This window comes from Salvia splendens, chromosome 10 (genome assembly GCF_004379255.2).
Source record: "Salvia splendens isolate huo1 chromosome 10, SspV2, whole genome shotgun sequence".
NCBI lineage: Eukaryota > Viridiplantae > Streptophyta > Magnoliopsida > Lamiales > Lamiaceae > Salvia > Salvia splendens.
Window position 1 is genome coordinate 17,916,352 of NC_056041.1, and position 23,239 is coordinate 17,939,590.

A 23,239-nucleotide genomic window follows, 5' to 3' on the forward strand; every position below is an offset into this window, starting at 1 on the left:
GAAGAGTAAAGTCATAGGAGTAGCCAGTAGGAGTGCAGGACATCGGGCATGGACTAAGAGCACCCACAATGGCGGATGTCCCGACGGACGTCAGACCGGCGTGCCGGATGTCCGCGCGGGACATCCGCCATTAGGCAGCATGCATACGGATACGGATGTCCGCTGCAGACACCGAGTTCTGCGGCTTTCTGGGACGTCCGCCATTGCGTTGACACCACGGACGTCCCGATTTTTTATTGTTTTTTGTGGATGTCCGTCGGGATGTCCTTGAGGATGTCCGCAATTGTGTAGTTGGATGTCCTTATGACGTGGCAGTGCAGTGAGATGTCCTTATGACGTGGAAGAAGGTGTTTTTGGGAAGTCCGTCGGGATGTCCGCCGGGACATCCGTCCCATTGTGGAGGCCCTAAAATCGTTAATTCATAACCGCGATTTGATAAATTTAAAGAGAAACCGCAAAATCGACTCCCTCGCGATTCACCCTAACTAAAACCCTTAACGCCAACAGACACTTCTCTACGTCTACTCTCCGGTGCCGTAGCTTCCAATTTTCTTCAACAAGAGGCGGTGGCGGTGGCGGTGGCGGCGGCGGCAATGGCGAGCAGTAGCTGCTGGAGAATGGCGGGGATGGAGGCCCCACTGCTGAGCTTAGACTCAATCGAGTGGCGCCAAGTCTCCGTTCCTTCCACATCTACATATACGGCCAACAACGACAACTCTATGGTTAAAGACTTCGCCTCTTCCTTCACCGTTGGAAACCCTCCTTCCTATTTCATCTGGTACTGTTCTTAATTGGCGCTGCGGTTTTTTAATGAGTCATAAGTTCAGTTTTTCAGTATGTAGTTTGATTGCTGCTATTTAGTGATCGCATCTTCGCAGTGTTTCTTATTCTTTGGTCTGTGCACTGATGACTTCGTATTTCAGGAAAATCAGTAGGAGTCAGGGAAATGTGCTTGAGATTGTGCGAATTTGCAGTCATAAGGATACATCAACTAATGGCCTACGCCTTGTATTTCCCGAAGCTCTTTTTCCATTTGCTTACATCTGCAAGGTCTGCTTGTCTTTGAACTGGTTACTTAATTTATCATTGTTTAAGTATTTGGCAGCATCAATGATGTTTCTAATACCGCCCTTTCCATGTAGACCGAGTATGCTTCTGGAGATTGTTTGGTGCTTTATACTTTGACGATCTCAGGGGTTGCTTACCTCATCAGATTGAGGAGCAATCTTGATTACGGAACTTTGTCTTTGGTCCCGGCTAGCGAGGTCCTTGAGTATAATACGCAAGTTCAACCTCATAGTGGGGCAACAACAGCTGTTGCAGCGGCAGAAGGATGCTTGCTGATAGGAAGGAGTGATGGATCTATCAGTTGCTTCCAGCTTGACATACTTAATCCCAGCACTCCAGGTCCGTAAGTTAGATACTTTTAATTTTTGTTGAGGACACATGTTTCTCACTGTGTTGCTGCTATAACAAAATTATGGATCATTGATTCTCTTGTAACCTTGTATTTTCTTATTTCTTTCTGATATACATTTTTGAAGTAAAAGTTTTAAATGATCGCACGGTAGACCTATACGAAATTATTTGATGTTCCATAAATGCAACTTAATTGCGTTTCCGATAGGTGCTTTCCATTTCTAAAGTTCTCAAAGTTCGCATTTCTTAGTCATGATAGATAGACCTATCCATTTGGTGTTGTTTATTGATGAATCACACTCTTAATTAGTAGTATTATTTTCTTGATGATTCTTATGATATAATTATAATCTGCAGTCGTTGTGTCCGAATTGCGAGATGACCCTGGCTTTGGTCGGTTGTGGGGCATATTGTCAAGGTATGGCTTTACTTCTAACAAATGAAGTTTGAGTCTCAAATTGTTAGTCTGTTACTATTTTTAATTTTAATGCATCCTGCCTTTATTTTTTCTCACCAGAATTGTCTTCATCAGTTTTGTTTGGATTCTAGTTTTAGGTACTTTCCCATTATCAGGAGAATTGCATGTTCATTTAGCTATTCATCATTATGGCTGCATTTTTTCTGACGTCCTTTATATAAAATCATGGTTGATTTTTTAGAAAAAACTTCTTGTTGCTTTTTTTTATGCCGATGAGTGATGATAATATTCTGTTTGATTTTCTTCTGTTTCTTATCTGTTACTTGATACATCAAAGGTAGAACATGATGTTGGAAAAAATTTTCTCTATATTCATCTACTGATTTATGGTTAAAGCACCTACATATACATACATGAGTCTTAATTTCAATAGGAAAGCACTAACTTACTCTACAATTTAGAACATATATATAAATTGAATTCCACATTATGTAAAATATGCTTCCTCAAACTAAGATTTATAATCTGATTAACTTCTCCCAAGAACGCATCTGAAATTCATTCTGTAGTGGGACATTAAGCTGTCATCTATGGTTTGTTTTTTCTCTGATTGTATTAGTTTTTGCCAATGTCTTCAGCATCATAGGCTGGTGGCCCAAGACAATGCACTTTTACCCTACTTGCTTACAAACTGCTCCCCTCCATCTCCCCCGTCATCTCTCTCGATACACACATTCTCTCCCTAGTGTACTGATCTCCTTTTATTTACACCAACAATCATAGGTGATTTAGATACTATGAAACAAACTGAAGTGAGGCATATATAGTACTAACTCACCTCTCTGTGGCCTTTTATTTTCACCAAATAATTATGGATGAATTATAAACTTTGAACTAACTAAAGGTAGGTATATATAGAACTGAGTGAACCCTCATACTGTGGCTACTATCTTAACAAGCTACTTGCAAAGCTGTTAATTTCTCAAATAATCCTTCTGTTTTACAGACCTTATGCATAAGCTTTTAGTTTCTCATGATGCTAATCGTTATTACATCTCAAAAAAATGAAGTTCCATCCTGGTTAAAGTGTTCATAAACCAACCAATAGCTTTTATGTGAAAAGCACTTTTCAGAGCTTTGTGCGGTTAAGAAGTAATGGGATTTTATTTGGGAAATTTAATATCATTAATTCCAAATGTCAATGTTAAAATTGATATGGAGAGTTTAAATCCTGCAGATTGTCTAAAGCCACTACTACTTTCCCTTTAGTGCTCCTCTACCAGTTGCTCCTAGATCTGTTTAATTATGGAGCACAAAACTGAAGGTAGTATAATCCAAACGATAAAGCTTGCTGGGTGTAGATCAGTCAGATGGAAAGGTTCCACTTACGAAAAACTCATCTATTATTGATTAGAAGTAGGGCTGTAGTTAAGCTATCAGTGTCATGTGCTGATATTACCATCTAATCTGAGTTGCTTTTATACAGTAACTGCATGGTGGGCTGCGATGTTGGCATAATTATGATCTGGTTGGCCTACTGCTTATTGCAGATGCTGCTCCAACCTATAAAAAAGAGATAGATGGCTTCACATGTTTGGAGATCCGGATGACCATCTTTTAATTTTAAACTTAGGCTACCCAGTGATGTTAGAACTTAGAATTCAATCTACGAGGAAAATACTGGGCCCATTTTTTTTTATTAATTGTGAATATGGTACATTGTAGGGTGGGACAAAGAAGGGCACTAGCAAGTTTAGTTTTGTTTAATATCTTTTGTAGAGTTTTTTTCTCTGAGTCGAATATTTTATTATGATTGGCTTGTGGTACTCTTATTACTTGATTAATTATGGGTTTGTAAATACTTCAACAATATTATTTTTTGTTGAACTTAATGTCTGAAAGACAGAATAATGTTTTTTTTTTCTGTCTTGTCTTTCTCTCCTCTCAGTCTCTTGTGATCATTATTTTTCATACTATTTCATTAACAATTTTCATTTAGGAGCCCTAATTTGGCTGCTGTCGTGGATTTAGTGGTATCAGAGGTACAACAGAGAAAGCTTCTCTTTGTGCTTCATTCTGATGGGAGTTTTCGGGTATGGGACCTTCTAAGCCGTAGTAAAATTTTCGGTCATGCCATGACAGTTCCAGCAAGTACAGGCAAGGGTTCAACCTTAACTTTTATTTCCTAAAATCAGCTTGTCATTGATTATGTATTGCTGTGTCCATGCTTGGCATCAAATTATAGTATTGCTCGCCCACTATACCGTGCACCATAGTTTTGCTTTATCCATTAAGATACATTATGATCAAGTTTCTTTGTCTCAGACAAAGCATACTTCTTATGCATATGTTTAGGCTATGGATTGTTGTCAAATACAAGGGGAAACACATGCCATCCAATACTAGAACCATGATACTGACACCAAAGAATCTATTTGGCAGATAAATGAGTTACAGCTGTTTAGCTTGATCCTTTACTTTCTTTGAGTAGCTGATATTTTTTGTATTAAAAGAAATGGGAGACAACTTTAGATCCTGAAAGTTAGCTATCTGGATTAGAATAGAATGTTCAACACTGCAAAGATATCTGTTCAGTAGTAAAGCTATACTGTTCAGAATACCTTATCACTATTCTTCATCCCTTCTTGATGAATTTAATTGGTGGTGGATGAAAAATGCTCACGGATGATGATTTCTTAAAAGTTTACATCATCTTTTATAAGTGATGTTTTATGTCAAGCATGCTAAGAGGAATCATGCCTATTCTTTTTTACTTACTAATTAAAAGGAAAGTTGGGCTTAGATGTGCAGCTGAGACCTCTTATTTACTGTTCATATGATCATTTTTGTATCCTATCTAGCAAATTCTTATAATTTGGTGGTGGAGAGCTTCATAGTGAATTTTTGCTATTTGATGATTACCAGCATTATCATCTATTGTAGGATATCTATATTTGCGACGTGCGATTGAGCCATTGAGGTGCACACACTAGTTTTATTACTGACTGTAGAATTTCTTTGCCTTGTCAAATTATTCATAGACAATTGTTTAGTCATTTATGATTGGGTTATGCCTAATGTGCGTTTCATTGACATATTACTTCCAGGTGCATTCATTAGGTTGTGGACGGGAGAAGCAAATATAGTCACAGGGGTAATTCCTTTGGCATTGCTTCATGGGCGAAATTTGGTATGTGAAAGTTAAGGATTTCTGGGCATGCAAATTTGTTAAAAGCCAAATTACCAATTATATTCAATTTTTTTCTTTCTATGTCACTCCTGATCCATTTGCTAGTTTTTCTAATTGTTCTAATGTTTTTCTGCCTCCTATTCTGAACTTTATGCCGGCAGAGATAAGTGTTTCCTGGTCACTGTATCTGACTTAGAAAATTATCTATTGATTCTGTAAGCAAACCATATAAAAATTACAACTACACCCGTATTCTCCCAATTTGATGATACATAAACTTCTAGATATGAATACTTTCAAATTTGTGGATTTAATGCTTGTTCATGTGGAAAAAGCTTGCTATGGTATTGACTTGGAATATCGTATTACAATACCAAGTTATTTATATATTAGTCTCATTATATGGAAAAACTAGATAATGTAATATCAAATGTGATATTTCACAGACGATGCTTCCCTTTTGGTTTATGTGCGGAAGATGGCTATTGCTTGTTTAGGAAAAGATTGAATCATTCTTTTCGCGCTATATTAGTGGGTGAATTTGTTTCTGGAATGAATGATTAGACAGGGTGATTTCTAGAAAAAATTTCTCACTCGAGTCATACTTGCGAGCTGTCCTGACATTGCTATTTACTTTTTCCTTTCTGGAAAAATTGTAAAGGAAGTTGCAACAGAAACGATCTATCTATACGGACTTCGACTTAATGTGGGAGAAAAAACACCATTGTCATTGGAGCCTTCATCAAGAAGAATCTCACTGGGAGAGGTAATTTAACGACTCACCTAATATTATGCTGCTGTATTTTAACAATCTTCCAATTGTTGAATCTCTGGTTACATCTGCTTTATGAATATTTTAAAGGCTGGACCGATTGATGTTAAACTTACTTCGGACAAAGTGTTGATTCTCAAGGAAGATGGCCTCATAATGCAAGAATTGAATAGTGATGACTCCACAGAGTAAGTTCACTGAATATTGCACTTTCTTATTACTCTTCATATGCTGTGTCATTTAAACTGATTACATATTTTCCTGCTGAGAGTTTGTGACCCTTCTCCTTAAAATCATCTGGATTGAGTTGAGCACTAGGTCTGTGGTTTGAAATGGTTAGGGATCGGTTGCTGTTTTGTGGCTTTAAGTTTTTTTTGAACCATGTTGATTTTCATGAATTAATGGAGTTATATCTTCTTTTATCACCTAAGCTTTTTTTGACAGCTTTGATCAATCATTTCTCTTTCAAGTTTGATTAACATTGACCTAATTTTATCAGGGGTTTAGCACATTACTATACATTGCAAGAAAATTTGGTTGCTGACCTGCTATTTCAGAGTTCTGAACATTCTTCAGATGATCTTCTTTGGCTTGCCTATTCAGCATTTTATTCCGCAAAGGTACATAATAAGACATTTGTACCTCTTTCTGTCTTTACAAATTAGAAGAAATATACAGTAGCCAAATACCATGTCATAGTCAATTCTGAAATCTGAACACAATGTGAAACAACTGCGTACGATTCTCCGGTTATGTGGGTTATGAAGAGAGTTCCATGCACAAATTTGTTATTTTGTTTTGGAGTAGGACAGCAGAAAAACATTTTTTTGGGTGCAAAAACAGGATAACAAGAATTGCATAGTAATGCCGTTATGTGACAAGGTGTGGATTCTCAAGAAAGATGGCCTCATAAGTCATAATAACATCTGAAACATATTTCTTTCACAAAATATTCAGAGGTTAAGCATACTAAAATCTGCTAAAGAACTTCAAGTTTGATATTCTCGAGCTACAAGATAATATTTGTTATTTCTATGTGAAACTACTGCATAACTGTATGCTTGTTGGTTGATATTTTTTTGTTACGCAGGAGGAAATCACGCCATTTCTATCTTCTGTGTTTTTTCATGGGTTGTTTTTTCCTGGGGTTCATTGCAATGCTGTTATCAGACAAACGCTAGCGGATTACCACAAGCACTACACTGATTCCGAGTTTGGTTCCTTCACTGTTGAAGGTCTGAAGAGTGAGATTTTGTTGTTGATTGAATATCAGGTATTCTAATACATTTCGCGATAATTGATGGTCCATTCATAACTCTAGTTTTGTTTCCCTCCCCTTCAAGACAAGTTACTGCACCATGGTTTTGTGGAATTTACACCACTACTTTTGATCTTTGCAAGCCACATGCCTGATTTGGATATCAGCCTCTATAAGTATAAAAACTATTGCTCTCCTCTGCTTTTATTGATTAAGCTCAAGTTAAAAACAATTCCATTGGCCACTATCAGTATAAAATGCATATTTCGTAACTTTTAAGGGTCAACTGGAATGGCACATGAGGAATGTGCAGTCCACCATGTGGTTGGGGTTGGTGCTGCTTTTTGACTTTATACATAACTGCAAGGAGGATGAAAAGGAATAATGATTATTGATTTATATCCTTTTGTAGGGTGGAAGTGACAGTCCTGTTTCCGTTCTTCAATGTTGGAAAGCTTTCTGCGACCGTTATGTGAATAATTGGTGTAAATACAATGCAGCATATGGTCTTCTCATGGATCCGTCGACAGGTGCTTTTGGTATAATTAGGAACTACACAATCTCTCTATGCCGTGGCTTGGAGGATGTGGAGCATATCATATATGGTATACCTGGCTTTTTTTTTTTCAATGTTAGATTATTTGCTTGAGCTTGCAACCTCATAATCCAACCTATTTACTTCAAGTTAATGTGTAATCTCCTTGACATATGTGACTCCAGGCTCTTTTAAGGACCAGAAAAATTATATAGGCCGTGAGCTGGATTATTTGGGTGATGAGTCTTCTGAAAGAGAAATTCTCTTTGAGTTTCTACAATGTGTTCGAAATGTGAGCCAGCAGTTGGGGAAAGCTTCATCAACTATATTTCATGAATCACTTCTTAGAACACCTCATATATCTTCCGAGGAGGTTGTTCCCCGTCTTCTAAAGATTCTAGAAACTGGATATAATTCTTCAACGGCCGCAATTCTAATACCAGAACTTGGAGGTGATGCTGCCCTGGAAAAAGAATTGTTAAATCACAGAAATCTAAGAAAATTCTCCACAAATATCTTTTTGTCCCTTCATGAATTGTGCCATAGAGCTAACTCATGGAAAAAGGTTTTGGATGTGGTTGAGAGCTACTTAAAGTTTTTAGTGCCTCATAAAATTGTGCTCAAGTCGGATGCAGCAGGACTGTTCCATTTAAATGGTTCTGCAATAGTACAGTCCATGTCCCAAATCGCCAAAATGATGTTTGATTCCGTGTTGGATGTCTTTATGCTACTAAGCTATATGACTAGCATCAGTGGGCAGGTCAGTTTGCATTATTGTACACATGGTATATTGCATCATTTGTGAAAGAACTTTTAATCATGTGTAGAAAAATTTGTCGCATTCTTTATCTGCATTTTTTATGTAGTTGTCTTATCAAAGGCTCTAGTTTCTCTGTTATTCTTTCTTTTTTAACTATATGGTTGTCATTATAGACTCTTGGTGAAGGAGCCTTGAAACAATCATAAAAATCTTGAAATACCTAGAAAGCTTAAAGAGGTCCTAATGTCTGTATCTTTCTCGACCAGTTATATTCTCTTATTAGTTCAATGCTATTCTTTTTTTGGCACATTTCCTTAATGAAGACTGAAATGTTTATTTCCTGGGCAATGAAATTATATCTCTATCCTGTAAATGGTTACATTAGCGGGTCTAATACCCCACCCATTTATATTCTGTTCATTTTCACAAAATATCATGGATTATACATTCTTGATTTCCTTTGTCTGAAAAGTTTATTTCTACATAAGCTTTTGACATAATTGGCATGCATTATTTGTTCAATATAGCTGGCTTTGTCTTAATGTAATATGCAATAATAGCTGCATTTACAGTCTAGTTTAATGGAATAATAAGTAAGCAATATCCGAAAATTATGTCGTCCATGTTGAACATGAAAATATGAAATTATTGTAAGTATTGGCCATGCATATGCTTTAGTGGTGCTTTTTTTATTGTGAGAATTACTATGTAAGAATGGAACTACTGTATCCATCCCCACCCTATTGCACCTGATTCTTTCACAATAGTTTTGTACTTTTGTTTTGGGAGGTTGAACTGTTTTATAAACCATTTCTAAAACTCTAGTTACAGTTCCTTTTTTGGTAAGAAACAGAAGTTTCTCTAGAGCTCTATTTACAGATCAATTTGATTCCGTGAAGAAACTCAGTTCCCTTTCTTATGCAGATTAAAATGTCATATGATGACGTTTCAAGGATTAAAGTAGGGTTAATACCAATGATTCAAGAAATTGTGACAGAATGGCATATTATCCATTACTTGGGGACTACACCATGTGAATTGCTGGCAATTGAAGATTTCAGCCATAAGCTTTCATCCTTACAGATTGGTAGGATGGAATCAGATCTGAATTTGCTTTTTATTGTTCCCATTGCTTCTAGATTACCAGTCATGTACTTACGGTAGACATCAGCATTAGATATTAATGAGTTTCGTCACTCCATTTTTATTTAACTAGTTTAAATTCAGAATTATGTTGGCCCAACTCCTGAAGGGTTCTCTCTCTCTTTCATCAGATTGCAGTGAGGATAAAAGATTGTGGAGTAGGAAGCTTGGAAAATTTGAATTTTCTCTAGCACATATTCTACTATTGGACATGCAAGGTTCCTCCAGAGAATTGGGAAACCTCCTTTCCAGTCAACTTCCAAATCCTATCAGCTTGGTTAGTTCAAGTAGGGGGCTCATCAGCTGGATAATTTGGGGAAGTAGTGGTGACGAATCTTCTGTATTTTTCAGCAATTCAAATGATCTTGCACTGATCTTACTTAGAAACAATCAATACAGTGCTACTGAGGTTTATTTCTTTTATCCCTAAACTCCTCATGTTAGATTTTGGATCGAGTCCTGAGATGCGGTCTTACTTTTGCTAGTATTTACTCACTTTGGTGGATGCATATTCACGCAAGGAGAAAGCATTTGGTAGTCTCCAGGCTATGGATGGAAAATTGGCTTTGTTGTCCCATCTTCTTGGATGTTGTCTAGTTGCTCAGACTCAGTATGGACTGCATGGACCAGTGAAGGACAGAAAAGTTGGGGAAGCAATTTCATGCTTTTTCAGGTATCAAATGATTTCAACACTACTGGTCCGAGTCCATTTAAAATAAATGAGTATGATAGGGTGATAGAAAATGATTGAAGGAAACTCTAGATTCACTTCTATGAATCGTTATTCCATTGTGCATGTTGATGTTTTATGTAACTTATTGCTGGTACCTTTGTGATTGTCCATGTTGGACTTACTGCTTGCAAAGCTGGACTAATTATGCTTGTTTTTTCTTGTTCTTGTTCTTGATTATTTTGTGTATTTAAACATTTGCTTTTATTAAGTGAGATATTGCTTTAGCTGGATAGCTGTTGTCAAACCTTCCTGCAGTATAAATATATGCTAATATGTGTCAGCAAATGAATAAAATTCTATTTATCTCTTGTAATGTTTGTTGTTCAGAGCTGCATCAATGGAAGGATCTTCAAAGGCTATACAAAGTCTGCCACCTGAAGCAGGATGGTTCAAAATTGATTTCAGTTACGTTAGCAGTTAAAGGAGTCTTATTGTGCACATTCCATAGCCAGATTGATTTCTCAGGCTTCTTGCTTCTTTAATTCACGCCGTTTATTATTTCTCTCTTGCAGGCATTTCCCACTCAATTGCAGCATGGAAGCTTCACTATTATCAATGGGTGATGCAGCTCTTTGAACAATATAATATGAGTGAAGCTGCCTGCCAATTTGCTCTGGCTGCTCTTGAGCAAGTTGACGAATCTCTTGGCACTGTGAGTAGCACCTCTGATGAGAACCTTGGGGAATCAGTGACTACTGTAAAGGGCAGACTTTGGGCGAATGTGTTTAAATTCACGTTGGATCTCAATAACTACCACGATGCATATTGTGCAATAATTTCAAATCCAGATGAGGAAAGCAAGATCATCTGTTTGAGGCGTTTCATTATAGTTCTTTATGAGCGTGGTGCTGCTAAGGTTTTCAGGCTATTTCTTATCCCTCCCCCCATCTTTCCCACTCTCTTCTTGGTTGACTACCTTCTTTCCATGCATACATCACTTAATTGTTATTGAAGCAATCTAGCATTGAAGCTGAACCAAATAATGGAACAGATAAAATCTAGTATGGTATACTGAACCAAAAAACATGAAGGTTGCATGATACTGAATTTTTATTGTAATGGAGCTAAGGTTGCAATGTTTCTTATGTTACCTCTCCTTTTCATCTCTTTTCTTTCTTTCTATCTTATTTTGAGTGAGTGATCTTGCGGTGAGATGCATGGGTTGAAGTACTTTTACATATAACCTTTTGCTGTTCTTTTATTCCTTGCAGATACTGTGTAATGGCCAGTTAACACTGATTGGTTTAGTGGAGAAAGTAGAGCGAGAGCTTGCCTGGAAGGTTTGCTATTTTATTGACAAGGGAATTGGAATCTTCTATTTTAGAGTAACCTTTTAGTATCTCAAAGTTATCAATTAATTTGCTTGGCAGGCAGAGCGTTCTGATACCTCAGCAAAGCCAAACCCATTCAAATTACTTTATGCATTTGAAGTGCATAGGCATAACTGGCGAAAAGCCGCAAGTTACATTTATCATTATTCTGTGCGTTTGAGAGCCGAAGCTGCAGGGAAAGATCATCAACTCAGGTCTTTTGCCCTGCAAGAGAGGCTGAATGGGCTTGCTGCTGCTATCAATGCCCTCCAACTTGTTCATCCATCATATGCTTGGATTGATGCCTCTGCTGATGACATCTCTTCTGATAAAGAAATCTATCCTAATAAAAAGGCTAGGATAACCATTCCAGAACAATGTAAATCATCATTTCCATTGGACCTTTTAATGGATTTGCCATGAATAATCCCGAATATGTTTTAGTTGATTTGTCTAGCCTGATTATATAATTTTATGTGCCCCCCCCCTCTTTTCCCCCCTTTTGAGCCATTGTGGTGGATCTGAATCCATCCAGACCCCACATATCCTAAAAAAACTTTAATTGTTGTGACTTGTTATTCTGATCCCTTTTCTCTTTCCGTTTCAGCTCCTGCTGGTGATTCTCTGCCTCAAAAGCGTTCGTCTTGCTTAGATATTGAGAAACTCGAAAAGGAATTCGTCTTAGCATCAGCAGAATATTTGCTTTCTTTGGCAAACATCAAGTGGAGCTTTACTGGTATTACAATGCAAAGGCTACTTCACTTTTACTTTTACCATTGACTTGAATTCGGTTATTTTAAAGCAATTTTACTGCTAAACACTTAGCAGCCTAGTGGCCGCATATGCTATATTTAGACTACTTTCAGCCTAAATCTGCTCAGGATTATTCTCATTTCTATGTTCTCTGTTGTGATAATATTCATTCAGGTACTGATAAACCATCAACCGACCTTATTGATCTTTTGGTTGAATCAAGCTCATATGACATGGTGTTTACAGTGATCCTCAAATTCTGGAAGGGTTCTGGTCTTAAAAGGTTATACACTGCCTTCTAATAACTTTTGGCCCCAGAAACTGTTAGCCCCTTGGATGGTTTACAATGTGTTGATTATTCAAAATATAAATTTTCAGGGAACTTGAAAGGGTATTTATCGCAATGGCACTGAAATGCTGCCCAAGCAGGCTAGGGGCCTCATTCCACGGGTAAGTGAATGTATTGTTGCTATATATATGATCGAAATCTTATTCTCTCATTTGATCACAATTTAGATGATTCTTGAATAATCAGCTATATACCTTTGTGAATGTGGATAACCTTTTGATGTTTCGAAAGCTATATATTTCACAAATGAGTCTATTCAACTAGAAAACTCTTGTGTTTCTCAGGAAAGATTGTAAACCATATGGTCTGCTGTTGACCTCATCAGAAGATGATTTTGTATATGATTCACTTGATACAGCTGCTGCATCACACAAATCTGCCGGAAATAGCCACTGGGGAATACTTGAACACTATCTTGTCCGTATTTCTTATACCGTTTTTATCCCTGTGCTATATATTACTCCCTCCGTTGCTATATATTATTGTCATATCATATTAGATGGTTTTACTCCTAACTGATGCATTTTTGCTCGTTATACTTCTCCTGACATTGTTACATGATCTGCCATGTTTTTGTACTGTGGTGCTTTGACTTGTTATGGTCTGGGTGTTATCATATTTTCAGTATATTTGTGGGCTTTCCACGAGTTCAGCAAAACTCGAGCATTTTATAGGGCTGTGTTTATGGGACTATGCTTTGATCTTTATTATGAACATAATTTAAAAGGACTGTTGCTCTCACCCCTTCACCCTATGACGAACTCGTATCTAAGACTGTTATATTACTTTGTTCATTATATTAAAAACTCTGGATAGTTTTGGAGCCTTTATATATTAGTATATGAAATACTTTGGACTGTTGCTCTCACCCCTTTAGTAATGGAATTGTTTAACTAAAACTTTTTTCTTGTTCCTTGCTTGCAATCCTTCCTTATTTCACTTATTCATTGCCCTTCAAATTTGTTGCTCTATCTTAAAGTAGGTAAGAATGAGTTGGGAGTTCTATCTTGGATTATAAAGTAGCTTGCTTCTATGAATATTGTCTCTGATGGTTTAAAGTCCTAGATATTGCACAGCTTACTTGGGTCATTTATCGCAGGATAAGTACAAGGCAACTAATCCCAGATTGCCATTAATTGTTGCTGGAACTCTACTTTCAGCTGATTCCCAAATTGACCTACCACTATGGTTAGTCCGACATTTTAAGGTAAATATTGTACGAACTTCCGGCATTTTGAATAAATTCTTGAGACCTACACTCAAATAACAATCATATTAGAAATTATGGTCTTCAATGTTCAAACTCAACTTTCTCAGAGTTGACTTTGAAATGTTGGAATAATTGGAAATATCTCGACTCTTAATCCAATCTTTCTGGTGCCATGTGTGGGTTTGGGTGGATTAAATGTCTTGTATCTGATTTATTTTCTTATAGCAAATCCATCTCAATATTTTATTGTCTTTGCTCATTAGAATTACATGCATATTTCTTTCCTAATTTGTCATTGATTGGACAGGGTGATCGCAGTGAAAGTAGTTTTGGCATGGCTGGAAATGAATCAAATCCAGCATCCCTATTTCGCCTGTATGTTGATCACGGAAGGCATACGGAGGCTACCAATTTGCTGATTGAGTACATGGAAAATTTGGCGTCTATTGTAAGTTTATCCATACTTGCCAATTCATCATGGCGTCTACTAATGTCTGGAAAGGCATGACATATATGCATAGTTTTATGGTAGTCTTTTTACAATAGTCGCTGTCTGAGGCTAAGATTGCCCTACATTGATTTATTAGCCTTGTTGCCAAGAACTGAATAGATTTTGCAATCATCTACAGCGACCAGCTGATATTATACGACGTAAAAAACCTTTTGCTATTTGGTTTCCATACACTTACGTGGAACGCCTATGGGGCATGCTGGAGGAGTCCATCCAAATGGGCCACAGAAGGGAGCAGTGTGGAAAGCTGAAAAAGCTATTGCATGGGGCTTTATCAAACCATCTACATCTGGTAAGTTTATTCTCTTGGCTCTTGTTTTTATCTTGAAGTCTGTTTGATGGTTGCTCTAATAAATGCTGGGAAACTTTTTTACAGCTGAAAGTGGAGTCGGATGATGTTAAATCTTGTGCAAGCTAGTGCTGCTGGACTCGTTGCTTTCTTCAAACTTGGGCATTTCTGAGCTCCTAATACTCGCCCTATTTCGTTGACCGGTTTCTGGTGGTTTGCCCTGTTTATAATCTTTGTTCTAAATTACTATGAATATTTTAGTGTTTGTTACTTAAATTTACCATTCTTCTTTCTTGTATTTAGCAGTGGTGTGTCGTGACTACACGAAAACAAACAGTTGAATGACATGGTGCAAATATACACACAAAAACCAATGAAATTTATTAACTACACAAAGGCAGCATACACAAACGTACGAGTCTGAATGCTAGAGATATAAAATAAAAACAATGGGTCATGTCCACGTGAACTAGAATCATAAATCATAGTAAATCATAAACAACACCAAAACCTAGCAGGTATACATAAGCGACACCATTCTAAGCGACAAGTCTACACGATGAACCCAAAGGCAACCGATACAAACACCACCAAAGTAGCACTGATAGTAGGAAGTGGCGCGGATGAGTCCGGAGCTGGAGGCGAAGGCGGGCTGAGCCCCCCCGGTGTACCTGGAGCCCCTGGTAATGGGCTTCCGGGTGTCATAGACGGGGATGGTGATCCTGGCATTGGTGATGGCGATGGCGCTGGTGATGAATTCGGAGATGGTGTAGGGGTGACTCCAGGGGCCGGGGTTGGGACGATAGGGGGAGAAGGAGCCGGTGATGGAGTTGGGGCAGACGAGGCGGTGGAGACGTTGATAGCCAACTTTTGACCCACGGAGCAATGGGTGGCAAATGTACAAATATAGTAATGCTCTGTTGTGGAGTTGAGAGTTACGTTCCAAGGCCCAAGCGTGGCCAACACAATGGGGTTGGTGCTGCTACAACCATCGAATGCTTCCTTTCTCACTTCTGCTACATCGTGTTGCCCCGTCGTAAATTGAACACTACAAACATTTTCTTATTATCAAATCCAATTCAATTCTTCAACATAAGTTGAGATACTAGTATTAAACTATAATTTGCCCCAACCATCAATTATTGCTCTAGATTTATCTAGTTAGTTAGTTAGTCTTCTTCACCAATAATCTCATCATTTAATTTAAAAATTGTTTTCTATTTGAGCACATGCAATCAATCATACACTAACTAGTTAGTTTGAAAATAAAAAAGTAGCCATTTCAAGTGCGAATAGAGAGAGTGATTACCAAGAACATCTCCAGCTCTAAAAACTTGGCGACTAGCCCAGGTGGAGTAATCATTGGGGGTGGTAGGAACTCTCCATCCTAGATTGTCTCCGACGACATAGGTGGCCGCAGAGGCTTTTCCGAAGAGGTCAGCCGCGGCCGCCGCTACAAGCACGGCAAAAAGAAAGCCACGGCAATCCAAAGCCATGGTGTATATGTGTTCTCTGGTTGCCCCTGTAATAGTGATTATGATTAATTAATGGGTGCGTTTCGTAATTTGAAAAAAGAGGATCTATTTATAGAGAGAGAGAGAGAGTAAGGAGGATAGCTCTTTTGAAAAGTCTAATTAGGAGAAGAGGGATTAATGGAAATGGTGGAGGAGTTGCTGACTAACTAAATTACTAGCATTACATGTGTGTTTAGTTGATAGCATTAGCACAAGTATGGATGAATTTGAATAGTACGTATTTGATTTATTGATTGATTGTGAAAGAGATAATAGTGTGGCAATGGTTGAAGTTTCTACCTAAACTTTGAAGACCATTCAAATTTTGTGAAAGTGGGATTGGTCTTGGATTCAACAACCTATGTCTCTCCTTTTGCATATAATATTATTTCACCATTTCTACAAATTTCATTGTTTATTAGTACACAGGTTTTAGGGATCACAAATTTTAAGAAAAGTAAATAATAGTGAACACAGATTTTAAGAAAAATAAAGAATAATGAGTTAGAAAAGTTAATAAAATATGAAGATTAGCCTCACTTTTTTATATTAATTTTATAATAAAATGTTAGTGAAGTGAGTTAGTGTGAGACCTACTTACTATTTATGGTAAAAAGTGAAATGTGACTCTTATTGTAGAACGGGTTGAAATGACAAAATGTGACTATTATTGTGGGACAGAGGAAGTATTATGCATGTGGATGATATATTACTCCATTAGCCTATCCACATAGACGAAAAGAGAAACTATATTAGCTTGTGGTGTGGTGGTATATACGAAGAAGAGTAAATGAATACTTTATCAACAAGTTTAATTATTTTCAGTCAAAAGAGAGTTACAAACAAAAAATCGGTTTCGGGTATTTCGAGTTCGGATATCAGGTATTCAATTCCCAATATTCATTTTGACCGGCCTAATATTATACATGAGGAAATTTTACTATTCCCTAAAACTAGCCTCTTGAGCATTATACTATTCATGTGCTCTTAAATATTAAGAAATTGAGCTCTATACTCTTTACTTAATTCTCATATTTTTATTTTATTGGTGGATTTTCAGAATCGAAGGTGAAGTTAGTAGGTTCAACTCCGATATATCCAACATAATTTTTTGTTGGATTTCATAAGGGATGTTTGGATCCATTGTAGATTTTGGAAGGATTTAAAGATATTTCAGGAAAAAAAAGAAGAGAATATGATGACGAGTTGTAGATAAAATGAAGTGGCGAATAAATACCTGACTTGTGGAGGAAAAACAGGAATAAAATAAAATAATAATTTTTTGACGTTGGTTTTAGAATTTTAGCCGCTAGATTATTTATTTTATTTTGTAGTAAAATCGGATAAGACACGTTTGTATTATGAACTAATCATGTACTAGTACTTACTATAATTGGTTTTGAAGCAGACAACAATTAAATTGAACTATGACTTTTCCCCCCTAATGCTCTAGTTTAATATAGATCCCATAAATTAATTTTAATTTAAAATAAGCCCAATTCGTTTTCATATTGTATTTTGATCAGCCAACGTTGACGTTGATGAAAATTCACATAATTCCAAGATGATTATGAACTGAGTAGAACAACTAGACCCTACCCCAAATTGTTGGACGTGAATTAATAAAATAGTCTCTCAAAATCAAAATTTTGAAATGTATATGTGAAAAAAATCAGATTTATGTTTTTTTTTGGTTGGGATAAATATAGGTATACACAATTAACAATCTCAAGAAGGTTTTTGATATTAATTTAATATATATTGTTTTATGAAATATTCTTGGATCTTTCTGTTTGATACTCGATTCTTTATTTTAGTCGATACATTTTGATAAAAGAAATATAGTTCCAAGATTAGATTATATAATCCAATTTTTATACAAGCTAGCATGTGCCGTGTGTGATATGATTTCTATATAATCTTTTGGATTGACAAAAGGTGTGAATATGATATACTATTATATTAATCAAATGTATTCCTCCAACAATAATTATTGAAAAAAGTGGAATTAGAGTAATAGATGAAGTCTAGTGGTTGACCTAGACATGGATTAGTAGTTGATGAACTCCACTATCTTCCAACACTTGTCCATTTTATGTGATTTTTGTCTTTAATATTATCATTTTCTTTTGCCATTGATTCCAATATCTACTTTTCAAACTTTTACGATTAATCACAAACTTCGTGGATATTTTAATTTGTTAGAAAGAGTCATATTTATCACCCTAATTACCTTTTCAAACTTTTCAAATATTGAGTTGCTTTCATCTTTGATGAGAAGTGACTACCTTCACGCGTTGATTTTACAAAATCTCACAAAATTTGAGCTTTTCTTGGGTCTTTGTCTTTTTATGACAATTGAATTGACTAAGCAAATTCAAGAACTTGCTCGAGCCACGAGATGTAAACTGAAAAATCATGTACGATTGATTCTAGTATATTTCATATCAATTATTAAAAAATCTATAAACCTTTCGGGTCGTAGTTCATGACATCCATTCTTCCTCGGTCATCAATTACTAGCGACAATCGCTATCTTTTCTGACACAGGCAACGACCTTTCCTATTGTGTCCAGCTCAAAAATTTTGATCCGCGTGTGAATTCACTATCCTTCATATTTATTGTAGTATGATTGTGTCTCATGTCTCATAGTACTGTGATCTATACTGCAATTGATTATATTTTTTACTATATTCGGATCGTCTTTTCATGGAAGGACTAACTCTACTATCTTAGAGTTATCTTACATAAAATAATAAAAAACACTCCATCTAATCGTGGCTAAATAAACACTCCATCCGTCCCTGAAAAGTATGCACTATTTCTTTTTTCACCCGTCCCCAAAGAGTATGAACATTCTAATTTTGGAAACTCTCTTCTCTCTAATGAGGTGAGACTCATTCTTAACTAACAATACTTAAAAAACTTCTCTATTTATCTCTCTCTTACTTTACCGATAATGTATTAAAACTCGTGCCGAACTCAAAGTTCATAATCTTTAGGGACGGAGGGAGTAAAAAATTGCAATATTATTTTAGTTTTAGTCTTCTTTTTCTATTACTATGTAGTAACTAAATTGATAGGCATTGTTGATTGATTGAGGATCTGTATGGCCCTTTTCACTTTTTTTTTCTCTACCATAGAAATCGGCATCTAATTCTCCAGCCTACCTTTAATCAGTGAATAAGTATATAACCCTTTTTCCACTTTTAAAACCCTTTTTTGCCAATGTAAAAGTATAATCTTTTTACATATAATCACGACAAAGTACAATTAGGGAGCAATGCATTACCAATGAAGGAGTCATTTTCCTTGGGACAGACGGTTCGAATGCACTTGTTATCGATATGTCAAGGTTCAAATGCACGTGTTATCATTTCACAGCCCCCCTGTCTAGGAAATTGCTTGAATAGATATGACAAAGAAAATGAGTAACTTTCCATTTCTCAAATCGCGGACAACTATAGTGAGAAGAGATTATCTCTATAGATACAACTTTATATATTTTTCATAATCTCAAGAGCAGAATCAATGTGGAAGCTGAGATTGTCAATAACAACCAACACCATTTTCCACCTCCAACCTCCTGCAAATACACAAACAATCACTAATTTATCTCCTCAATAAAGAAGGCTATTGTAGATCAAATAGCAAACATATCTTCAAGAAACAATTCATAACTACCTAATCATCAAAGGTATCTTGGAAAAGGAATTCAATACCTTAGAGGAGAAGAAGGGAGATGAAGCAGACGAAGATTTCAGTCCAGGGAGCCCGAGATCATAAGATATACTCCCATCTGCTTTAAAGAGTCCATAATATTTCTCAGAGAGGGCATTTGGTTTCGAGTCCTCGTTGAATAAGGCAAATATGTATGCTTTTAATACATGTTTCGGCCTAAGTGGAGTCCCTTTCCTCTTCGCTAGCCTTTTACGCAAATTGAAGTGGTACGTCCTTGCGTTGCTTGGGGTAGCAGCAGCTTCATCTTCACCCCCATGAGATGCCCAACCCGTTTCCGTGATTATAACTTCCATTTTCTTGAATCCAGCATCCTCTAGAGCAGCATAAGCTGCATCGATCTGAGCATCCAGCAAGTTATCATAATGTAAATCTGTTTTATTATCAACTATTCCTTTATTTGGCTGAAAAAGAGCATACTTTATATCAATTTTCCCCTTGTTGTAAGTATAAGCCAGAAAGGGATACGCATTGAGACAAAACGGAGACCCAATGTGCGAAAAGAACTCCAGGAGAGGCTTCATCAACGGAGCGACAGCCTCTGTGAAAGTACAAGAAGAAGGAGGGAACGAATTCTGAAAGACAGCCTGCGAATGAGCTGTAGAAATCTGAACTACTCTATCTATTCCGAGCATCTTCGTGGCATTGTATATATTCTTCACAGCACCCAATAAAGCTTGAGAAAACTCACCATCACCTCCAAGAACTTCATTCCCTACTGCAATCCCAACGATGCGTGTGTCAGGAAGAAACGCCTTGACATTGTCCTCGACCCAAGTCAGGGCATGGTCTGGATTAGCACTCATTTCTTTCAAGAAACCATTGGGAAGTCCAATCACTAGCTCGAGCCCAGTCCCTTTGAAGGCATTGAGAACACTGTGATCCGCATCGTAAATCCTAACGTTCTTGATTTTTGCAGCCTTAAGCAGCGTTACAACTTTGTCGGGTGAAGGGATGTTATCTGCTATCCTACCATAATTGATCCCAAAAGTTCCAGTAAACGCCATAGCTAGACGGGCTGCAGCAGTTAGCAGGAAAGAAGATAAGAAACAAAGACATCATCATTTCACTTGCAGCATTAAACAAGCCACAACGGCAACATAGTTCAATCCAATCAATGCACTAAAATCTCCCCATTCATGAGTATACAACCCCAAACATATAATAAGCACTTTATTCAACTTACTCTAAATTATAAAGCCAGAGCTCACAAAATCACATATTCTCCATCAAATACAAAGAGTAAAACTTGATTAGTTATAATCTAATTTCATATGCCAGAAAAGTAGTTCTTGATCTGATTAAAATTTCAAACTCAGAAACATAATTTTTTACCAAATAGATAAACAAAAATATAATACTAATATAACTATAAATTGCAATACTGCACGTTTCTTGCAAAGAGACCATGATCGACGATCCAAAAGCAAGCACTGCTAATTCAATAACATATTCAACAAAGAGCTTCAAAAACTATATACTACTTCAATCACGTTCTTCCCCAAAACACAAAAGAAACAAGCAAATAAATAAATACTACTAATAAACAAACAAAAGGTGCTGAATTAATCACAAAAACAGTTACTTACCATCTCCTCCTAGAAAGAAAGCCAATAACAGAAGAGCAAGAATCCTCATCGTTTCGGAAAACTCCCTATTCCTTCAAATTGAAAGCTTCTAAATATTCCCCCAAAGCCGAAAACCAGCCATTGCCAACTGAATTCTCAACTTCCCTATGTCAAGACTCGATTTTGAGTCGGTCCCACGCGGTATTTCAAAGCAAGAAGCCAATTATCGGTGGCCGGCGGCAGGTTTGAGGGGTGGGTTTTAATGGTCGTTTTCTTCGGAATCAGAAGTGCACACAACACTCACAAAAACAGAAAAAATCAATAATAGAGCGTAGAAATATGCGAATGCGTCGGGCGGTGATTGATTGGATTTTGCGGCTCCACTTTGTTTTTTGAGCTTGAAATTTTGCTCGATGATTTTCAATTGTTATTCTTTTTGAACTTTTTCGAAGTATATGTACGAGTATTTTAATTCTGAATTAGGGCCACTCGCGTCCTCAATACGGTGGCTTTCACGCTCCTCAGATTCATCACTTTTCATTATTTTATTTTTCTCTTTTTTTATGGCCAATATATATTTGTAAAGTGAGATTGTGTAATAGTGCCATGCACCCACGTGTTACGAGTATATTTTAATTTCGATATAATGAAAAGAGGTCCACGAATTCTACAAAAGTTGGGATTCCATTCCTTAATATTGGGTGGAAATAATGGAGTATGTAATAAAAGTGAACGAATATGAAGGAAATAAATAAATTTAAATTTACCAACACTTTGATGTGATTTGATTCTCTTTACATTATGACAAAAAATGGACAAAGAAAATCTAGAATGGAGCTTATTATTATCTTGCTCAACTTAAATTGAGAATACTTTAAATAGAATGGAGTAATAATTTTAGATAAAATTTCTGAGATGATAACGACTTAATGTTTGGGCCGTGTTTGGGCCCGGCTGGTGGGTCACGAATCGTACCAATTATAAGATTGACTGAGAAGTTATCATCATTTCATTAATTACTATAGTATTTATATAGAGTTTGATTTTATGCAAGACTTAAATTGTAAGTTTCATTTGTTGGGGCAGTAGTCCTACACATAAAGATCATTTCTCTTTACTTTTTGTCAATTATCATGCATATATACTAATATTAATTTATCGACATGTTTGTGAAAATTTTTTCAACAAATAACTTTTATTTAATTCAATTTGATGCTGAGTTTCTTGTCACAAATCTGATGTATACTTTGGGGACCAACTGCATTGTATTATTTGTACCCAATAATGCCAAAATTGGATGTACTAGAAAAACATATTACTAGAGTGGTTGCATATCTAATTATACCTAATTACTAAGAAATAGTATGATTATTAATCAACTCATAGTTTGAAAAAAAAATGATTTGCTAACTCATAATTGACATTCCATCACTTTCTGATTGACTTGTATAATAGGCAACCCCATTTCGTGCATCAAGTACTATTGGGAAGATTATTAACCTTTTCAAGTGTTATCACACAAGAAATGTGAAAAAATGGAGATCAACATATGTAATACTCTCACTATCCACAAAAAATAGACCATATTGTGAATAACATGGGTTTTAAAATGAAAATTGATAAAGTAAGAGAGAAGGGGAAAAAGTGGAATGTGAGGTCCATAGTGTTTAATTGTGTTAGGTAGCAAATGTGGGCCAATTTTCAAACTTGGTCTATTTTTTGTGGACAATAAAAAATGGTAAATATGGTCTATTTTTCGTGGACAGTG

The 23,239-nt window shown here is 36.4% G+C and overlaps 3 protein-coding genes across 5 annotated transcripts; 1 reads left to right on the forward strand and 2 right to left on the reverse strand.

The window, feature by feature from the left end:
- Positions 1 to 476: 476 nt before the first annotated feature.
- LOC121751584 (nuclear pore complex protein NUP160-like) lies at positions 477 to 15,040 on the forward strand. 2 transcript variants are annotated; one of them, XM_042146350.1, is made up of 27 exons: positions 477 to 778; positions 924 to 1,050; positions 1,143 to 1,407; positions 1,777 to 1,837; positions 3,837 to 3,994; positions 4,945 to 5,027; positions 5,689 to 5,793; positions 5,890 to 5,987; positions 6,299 to 6,419; positions 6,890 to 7,072; positions 7,470 to 7,662; positions 7,778 to 8,352; positions 9,277 to 9,439; positions 9,627 to 9,904; positions 9,981 to 10,168; positions 10,556 to 10,632; positions 10,741 to 11,084; positions 11,440 to 11,508; positions 11,599 to 11,917; positions 12,146 to 12,274; positions 12,466 to 12,574; positions 12,670 to 12,741; positions 12,925 to 13,057; positions 13,740 to 13,847; positions 14,158 to 14,298; positions 14,480 to 14,653; positions 14,738 to 15,040. In XM_042146350.1, the coding sequence occupies exons 1-27, from the start codon at positions 594 to 596 to the stop codon at positions 14,777 to 14,779; spliced, it is 4,500 nt and encodes a 1,499-aa protein (XP_042002284.1). In that variant the 5' UTR covers positions 477 to 593; the 3' UTR covers positions 14,780 to 15,040. The 2 variants fall into 2 exon arrangements, with proteins under 2 accessions (XP_042002284.1, XP_042002285.1); XM_042146351.1 differs by lacking the exons at positions 477 to 778; positions 924 to 1,050 and having other exon boundaries at positions 1,208 to 1,407; positions 3,869 to 3,994.
- LOC121751585 (cucumber peeling cupredoxin-like) lies at positions 15,009 to 16,403 on the reverse strand. 2 transcript variants are annotated; one of them, XM_042146352.1, is made up of 2 exons: positions 15,960 to 16,361; positions 15,009 to 15,663 (listed from the first exon to the last, which is right to left on the reverse strand). In XM_042146352.1, exons 1-2 carry the CDS (start codon positions 16,144 to 16,146, stop codon positions 15,203 to 15,205), a joined length of 648 nt encoding a protein of 215 aa, XP_042002286.1. In that variant the 5' UTR covers positions 16,147 to 16,361; the 3' UTR covers positions 15,009 to 15,202. The 2 variants fall into 2 exon arrangements, 1 of the variants encoding a protein (XP_042002286.1); XR_006040124.1 differs by having other exon boundaries at positions 15,557 to 15,698; positions 15,960 to 16,403.
- Positions 16,404 to 19,581: 3,178 nt separating this feature from the next.
- On the reverse strand, positions 19,582 to 21,885 carry LOC121752420 (glucan endo-1,3-beta-glucosidase 11-like). The gene is made up of 3 exons (XM_042147489.1): positions 21,493 to 21,885; positions 19,888 to 20,921; positions 19,582 to 19,751 (listed from the first exon to the last, which is right to left on the reverse strand). Exons 1-3 carry the CDS (start codon positions 21,539 to 21,541, stop codon positions 19,674 to 19,676), a joined length of 1,161 nt encoding a protein of 386 aa, XP_042003423.1. The 5' UTR covers positions 21,542 to 21,885; the 3' UTR covers positions 19,582 to 19,673.
- Positions 21,886 to 23,239: the final 1,354 nt, after the last annotated feature.